The sequence below is a fragment of the Theropithecus gelada genome, chromosome 3 (genome assembly GCF_003255815.1).
Source record: "Theropithecus gelada isolate Dixy chromosome 3, Tgel_1.0, whole genome shotgun sequence".
In the NCBI taxonomy this organism is placed as follows: domain Eukaryota; kingdom Metazoa; phylum Chordata; class Mammalia; order Primates; family Cercopithecidae; genus Theropithecus; species Theropithecus gelada.
This window is the reverse complement of record NC_037670.1, coordinates 166,699,185-166,706,370: the sequence shown is the minus strand read 5'-3', so window position 1 is coordinate 166,706,370 and position 7,186 is coordinate 166,699,185. Positions and strand designations below refer to the sequence as shown.

At 41.8% G+C, this 7,186-nt stretch overlaps 1 protein-coding gene across 1 annotated transcript; it reads left to right on the top strand.

Annotated features, from left to right (window-relative positions):
• Positions 1-543: 543 nt before the first annotated feature.
• Positions 544-3,452, top strand: LOC112621762 (serine protease 58-like). The gene is made up of 3 exons (XM_025381137.1): positions 544-1,038; positions 1,631-1,784; positions 3,063-3,452. The coding sequence occupies exons 1-3, from the start codon at positions 999-1,001 to the stop codon at positions 3,343-3,345; spliced, it is 477 nt and encodes a 158-aa protein (XP_025236922.1). The 5' UTR covers positions 544-998; the 3' UTR covers positions 3,346-3,452.
• Positions 3,453-7,186: the final 3,734 nt, after the last annotated feature.

Genomic DNA, 7,186 nt, shown 5'->3' with positions numbered 1-7,186 from the left:
GACCTTTTATAGGGAGAGAAATATAAGTTTGAGGTGGGGAGATTTATAGTTGGGGTTGTTTTACAATCAGGGGGAAGTCTCAGTCAGTTGGCTGAATAAGATATGTTTATTTTTGAATATGCTACTTTTGAGGAGACAAACCATTCTAATCTCAGCTAAACATTTTTGAAACAAAAAATGGGGAGTTGGATGGTCTGTGTCTGGCCATGTCAGCAAGTATGGGCAAAAGAGGAAAGGTCTGTGTTTAATGTGTCACGGGTAAGCAAGAGAACCATGGGAAATTTTCTGGAAGTTGGGAGATAGAAGGGGGAGAGAGTCTTATCTAAGGCATATGGGAAAGGTAGTTCTTTGTGGTAATTCATTTCCAAGAACACAAAATGGTGGGGGGATTTCTTAACCATTGCTTTTTTCTGGGAACACAGGCTAAGATAGGGTTCAGCCTTGACACAGAGAATATGGAGACTGAGTTCTGAGTCCTGTCTTTGCCACTAACTTTCAAGAGAACCACAGCTTCCGCATCACTAAAATTAGAAGGGATGAAAAAAGCAATGATTTATTCAGTGCATTTCATACCCCAATCTTCTGGAAGTCTCTGGAAGAGGTGAGATGGCAGCGTGGGGGGGGGGGGGGGAAAGGAGAGAGGTTTAAGTCACAGAGGGAGGAGGGGACAACAAAGAAAGGTTGTGTCACAGAGACAGGAGGGAAAATCAGCAGGTACATAATGACTCTGGGCAAGATTTGTAGGCTAGGAAAGGGGGCACCAGGACCTTGGTTTGGTCTGTGCCACTATCTTTCACCCACATCAGACACGGCTCCCAGCAATGCCGTATATATTTGGGTCTTGATAAGGACTCGTTTGAAGACTGCTCTCTTCTCGTCTCTCTTCTGCCCATAATTAGTGTTTCTCCACAGCTGTTCCTGACAAGGACACTTGGACTAAAGATTGGGACAGTTTACAGCTTGATCAACTTGTCTGCTCCTGGCGAGATCAGTCTGCCATGAAGGGTTTTCTCATCGTCGCTCTCTTGAGTGCAGCTGGTGAGAGTTTGGGGCTTTGTTTCTGCCTAGCGTGACACCCAGGGTAGTCTATGAAAGATGGGAAAGAGGATTAGCTGGGCACAACTAAAGAGCTAGGAACTGGAGGACACTTAAATAAAACAACTGTTGAAGAAAACAAAAGGAACCATATTAGAGGACATGGGCCTGGAAAAGGGGGATGAGCTGGGTCAGGGGCTCTGGAAGCCCTAAGCTTTTCTATTTATTTCATCACCAAAGTCAGGCAGTAATTTTTTATCCCAATTTATGGCAAAAGTGAATTAAAAAAAAAATTTCAAGTCGTCATTTTTTCACCTTTGTAACACACAAGCCCTGCCAGTAAGAGTTTCTGATCAGCATGTAATTTAGTTTCACAGAATTTTTATGTAATTTCATCTCAGCAAAGCTATATGTCAATTTTCTTATTGTGTATAACTTGAGGGACATGCATAATTTTCTTTGATTAAAATATAAATGATAAATTGAAGACCTTTACATTATGTTTGAAAACCTTAGTTTTGGGAAAACTACCCTAGCCAGTTGTGGCCTTTTAACTTCTTTGTCTCTTTCGACCTATGGCCCCTTGATTCTCCAGGAGCTGTTCTGGCTAAAGACTCTAAAGATAATCAGGAATCATCATACAATTTTACTATTCCTTACATGGTCTATCTTCAGTCCTTCCCAGAACCCTGTGTGGGGTCTCTCATTCATCCTGACTGGATATTGACAGCTGCCCACTGCCCCTTACCGTAAGTATCCCTTTCTCTTGTGAGCCAGGAGGAATCTGTTCAAACAAATGTAGATCTGGTGAAGCATCCCAGAAAATTTTTAGTAAAATCAGAAGACACGGAAAAAGAGAGACTCTTGTTCCCAATGGGAAATAGAATACAAATTTGGGCAGTTTAGGAGGAGATCAGTAGGAAGATGTCACAGGATTCCCTCTCATGGGTAGTAAATAATATTCATTCATCAACAATACTTGTTAAACATTTATTATATAGCAAGGGCTGTTTAATCACTGACAAAATCGTGAAGGAACAAGATGAAAATAAGTGTTCCCTCATGGAGCTTACATTTTGGTAGAGGTAGTGTAGCCAACACAAATAAACTGCCAAAAACAAAGTTTTTTTTTGTTTGTTTGTTTGTTTTTAATGGCAAGCTGTAATATATGGGTATGAAACAAGAGATCTGCTTTAGTTAATGTGGTCATGTCCATCATCTCTGAAGAGGTGAGATCCATAGGAAGAGGAGCCAGCCAAATGAATAAATCCTGGGGGATATTCCAGACCAAGGAAACAATATTCATATAATCCCTGAAGTAGCAAAGACATTAAGGTATTTGGCAAGCAGAGAAATCAGCAGGAACTAAGGGTAATGAGTAGGGGGGATGCCCATAGGATGAGGTCAAAGATTTAGGCAAAAGCCATATCACGCAGTGACAGTAGAGGGCACGGGAGCACAGTACAAAATAAAGCAATTCCTTGCAAATCTCAGTGTTTCTGCTGCATGTGAGAATGTGTTGTGTGATCAAGACCTACTCAGTTTCATGATTATAGAAGGATCCTTTCAAATTCAGAAATCTCAGCCATCTGGCTGCTCAAGGCAGTTTAGTTTAACACAGACTAACCTCTGCTCTGTGATGTATGGGAAATACACAGTTCACATCCTTCCAGAATAAGAATTGAAAACGCAGATGCTGTTTCTTACATCCATACTTAACCCATGAACAGGATGTGTGGTGCCTCTCTATTAGCTGCTAATTCAGATGATAAAAATCTTAATAACAAGGCTCCACTGACTGTGTTTTAGGTGCCAGACCCCATGTCAGACATTTTACAAATTTATGTCTCTAATAGAACAATTCTGTAAATTATTGCTATTATTTTATAGACAAAAGAAGGCCATGTCTGTTCTCAGGTTAAGAAATAAAGTTAAAACAATTAAGGAGGGTGGCCTGTAGCATTTCTTGTAATCTGTCATCCTATGACTCTCTTTCTTCTCATCTCTCTGCCCTCTTTCTTCCAAAGTGTTGAAATCCGACTGGGAGTTTCTCAACCTAGCGTCACAAATAAGAAACAACAGATACGAAACTATTCATCGATTGTGACCTACCCTGACTTTGATGCAAAATCCTTGAACAATGACCTAATGATGATCAAACTGTCAACGCCTGCTTCACTCAACCCGCATGTGGGGACTATAGCCATAGCCTTGGAACCCATTCCATTTAATGAGTCCTGCTTTATTCCAACCTGGACCTGGAATGAATATAAAAACCGTAAGTGTTGGATGCTGTGTTCTTTATGCTGAGGAGGTTGGAGCCGGGAGAAAATGTAGTGGGATGTCCCTAATGGAAATCACTGCTATGAGACAAAGTTATCCACCATAGAGGGATTCCTGCCAGGGCCCCAAACCACCATCACTGGAGGTCAAAGATAAAATTTGGGCTGGGCGCGGTGGCTCAAGCCTGTAATCCCAGCACTTTGGGAGGCCGAGACGGGAGGATCATGAAGTCCGGAGATCGAGACCATCCTGGCTAACACGGTGAAACCCCGTCTCTACTAAAAATACAAAAAACTAGCCGGGCGAGGTGGCGGGCGCCTGTAGTCGCAGCTACTCGGGAGGCTGAGGCAGGAGAATGGCGTAAACCCGGGAGGCGGAGCTTGCAGTGAGCCGAGATCGCACCACCGCACTCCAGCCTGGGCAACAGAGCGAGACTCCGCCTTAAAAAAAAAAAAAAAGAAAATGATAAATTTCAAAGAGACTGATAAGGGGCAGCCGCTCGGACATCAAAAAATGGAGCAGACAGTAATTTTTATACCTCTAGAATATTGAAGACAAGAGTCCAGAGAACTGGATTGAAATACAGGTGGGAGAAATAGGAGTCCTCATGCACAAAAGACAGCATGAAGGCAGTCTGTGGGAGGGTGACTTAGTCGTTGATAGTTGCTGAAAACCCATCACACAATGGAAGAACAGTGGGGGAAATGAACATAAAATATATGTGATGCGGTGAAGCAGCAGAGGATGCTTCCTGCACCCTCCACAGAGAACCCAGTTATGTGCAGAGAACCTTGGGAGACAAGAGAATGGTTGAGGGAGCACCTGTCCTGTCACCAGAGCTGGTTCCCCACACAGAGTGCTACTCATACCTACTGCTCCATCCCAGAGTTCCCACTAAGAGGTGGAGACTTGGGTGGTTCATAAGGAAATTGATTATTATGGCATAATCAGTTGGTATCTCCCTGGCCTGACATGCTTCATGGGAAAAACAGTGGCAGCCCACGTTGTAAGCACACTCCCGTCTCCCCTGTGAGCTGAAACTGGGATGAGCAGAAAGATCTGGTCTCTGCAGGAGTCTGTCTAGTAAAGAACACTTATGAAGAAAGTTACTTTCTAATGTATTTGTTGGTCCTTGTCGGCTGTTACTCCACTATTCTCTCTTTAGGTATTGTTAAGGATAAGGATGCCACCACTTCATATCTGAAATGAAATGACAAATCTAAATCTATTGCTTATTACAGCAAGTCAGAGCAATGTTCACCAGGCACCATCCCACTAAGCAAAGTGGAGTGCTGACTAGCATATGGGGTTTGTGGAAAGCTTGGAGTTGAGGGATTGGAGGACTTTCAGAGGTATGAATGGGTCCCATCATCTGTCGAGGCCTGGCTACTTCAGGGGGATTGCTGTTGATTGGTTGGTGCTTTGAGATGTGTCTGTCAGAGGACCTCTGATCCTGATCAGCTGATTTTAAGAAGTGAAGGCTGACATTGATTATCTTGCAAAAGCCATGTTCGCTCAAGCAAGTTGTCCTGGATCTATTAATCAGGTTTAAATCTTTCTCTGGTGGCTACAGAACAATGTACCTGTTCTGTAAAAGCAATTAAAAGTGGAATTTTAAAAGTCAGTCTTTGATTTAAAAAAAAAAAAAAAAAACAGAAATAAAAAGCGGAAACTATGATATTCTCCGTATTTTGCAGCTTCATTTTTCAATTTAGAAAAAAAGTACTTGGGAATCTAGGTGAACATGTTTTCTGAACAATTGCAGCTTGGATGATTTTTGTCCTTTATAAGTCTTATTCAAAGTAATTGAATCACAATTTACAGATGTAATTTATTCCTTACCATTTGAAAACAAAACAAAACTATACAGAGGTATACAGGTTCTGAATGTCAAAATCACAGTGACAAACAATACCTCTATAAGCTTTCTGGTACAGGACTTCCAATATTTGTTAGAAATTCATTATTTCAAGTAACTTAACTTACTTTCACCTAGCTTTTTACACGTATTTTAATTTAGTTCCCATAAAAACATAAAACTGAACATAATTTCTCTTTCTTCTCTGACCTGACACCTTCTGGCCTAATCTGCTTTAGGGCATTTGATTGGATGCACTCTATCAGAAAAAACCCTGCTCCTTAAACAATACTGGACTTAGTTTGAGCAATCTCTGGTCAATGTTTTTTTTTTTCCTGTCTCTTTGCTATTCTCTACCAGAAATTTAAATTACATAATACCTTGGTTAAAGTCCCTGTATCCTGAAGTTGACAGTATAATAGCAACTGCTATTATGGAGTTGAACAACATGGCAACTACTTAGGGGGAAACATATATGTATATTTATATCAATACACACACTATAAACACTTATAAATAATCTGTTTAACTTCAAAAGAAGTTTTATATGCATTAAAATAGTTTTTCCCTTTATAACTAAATGTGAAAAGGATCAAGTAGATACCCAATAAAGGTGTATGTGTAGGGGCAAAATCTTTGGGATGATGGCTTCATTACTGTCTCTTTCTCCATGTGGTCACTAATAACTCACAGTTTTTTCAATTTTTTTTATAAAAGATGCATAGTACAGAAAGAACTATGGATTTGATATCTGACAAAGGGGACTTATAAACCTACTTCTCCACCATGGAGATTACTGAACAAGGAATCCTATGGAGAATGGAGTGTCTGCTCCTACCTGCATTGAATATTCTCAGGACTGAATTTATTTACAAAACAGGATCTGGTTACAAGAGCCCTTGTGATAAGAGGAGTCACTCTGGAGTTTGTTTTCTCTTTCCCACAGTCAGTGATCCTGACATCCTGACATGGATCAACCAACATTCTCTTCCATTCCATGACTGTCAGGATAGACTCAAAGAAGAACAGGCAGGAAACATCATTTGTGTGGGACACCCTCTAAGGATCCTATCTGAAAACAAGGTATTTCTCCCTTCTGTATACAGGAAGATAGCAAGAGTCCCATGGGACGAGTGGTGATAATGCAGAATCAAAGAGCACTCATCCAAAAGGCCTCCCGAGAGTGAGGAGCAAAGAGCTGAAGTCCCTCTCCCCTCCCTACTCACCTCTGGGTTTCTAACCACTGCCCTTCTCATCTTTCAGAGTGGCAGAGATTTAGGGTAGAACTATTTGTCCTTTGTCTTGCTTGCTCTGGGGTTGGGTCAAGCTTGAACCTTAGAGGTAAGACTTCTGTGGATGTAAAGAGAGGTCTGCCACCTCTCAAGAAAAATAAGCCCATTCTCTTAGATGGTTTTGCTATTCTTATGTGCCACTTTTTGGCATTTACTTTTTTTTGTTTTTTTTTTTGGAGATGTTGTCCACTCTGTCACCCAGCCTGGAGTGCAGTGATCTTGACTCACTGCAACCTCCTTCTCCCAGGTTCAAGCGATTCTCCTGCCTTAGCCTGCTGAGTAGCTGGGGCTACAGGCACACACCACCACGCCCGGCTAATTTTTGTATTTTAGTAGAGATGGGGTTTCACCATTTGGCCAGGATGGTCTTGATCTCCTGACCTTGTGATTCACCCACCTTGGCCTCCCAAAATACTGGTATTACAGGCTTGAGCCACCACGCCCAGTTGGCATTTACTCTTGTTCCGTAAGGACAAGGACACATTGACCTTCTGTTCCTTCTCTCTATAAGGAAGTTTCGGCAGCCCCAGCCATCTGCAATGGGAGGTTGCATGGAATCTTGTCCTGGGCAGAAGGAAGCGTCACCCTAGGAAGTGAAGGATTCTTCACAGATGTTCATCACTATGCAAGATGGATCTTGAAAATTATGGATACCCACTGAGGCGCCTCTGTTCCCATATCCCCTCAGTACCACCTCTTCATAATTTCTACACTGGAT

Excerpts from the sequence above, each read along its gene's own strand:
- LOC112621762 (XM_025381137.1), top strand. The coding sequence starts at position 999 with ATGAAGGGTTTTCTCATCGTCGCTCTCTTGAGTGCAGCTG. Across the intron at positions 1,039-1,630 it reads CGCTCTCTTGAGTGCAGCTG|GAGCTGTTCTGGCTAAAGAC; the intron begins GTGAGAGTTTGG and ends TTGATTCTCCAG. Across the intron at positions 1,785-3,062 it reads GCTGCCCACTGCCCCTTACC|TGTTGAAATCCGACTGGGAG; the intron begins GTAAGTATCCCT and ends TTTCTTCCAAAG.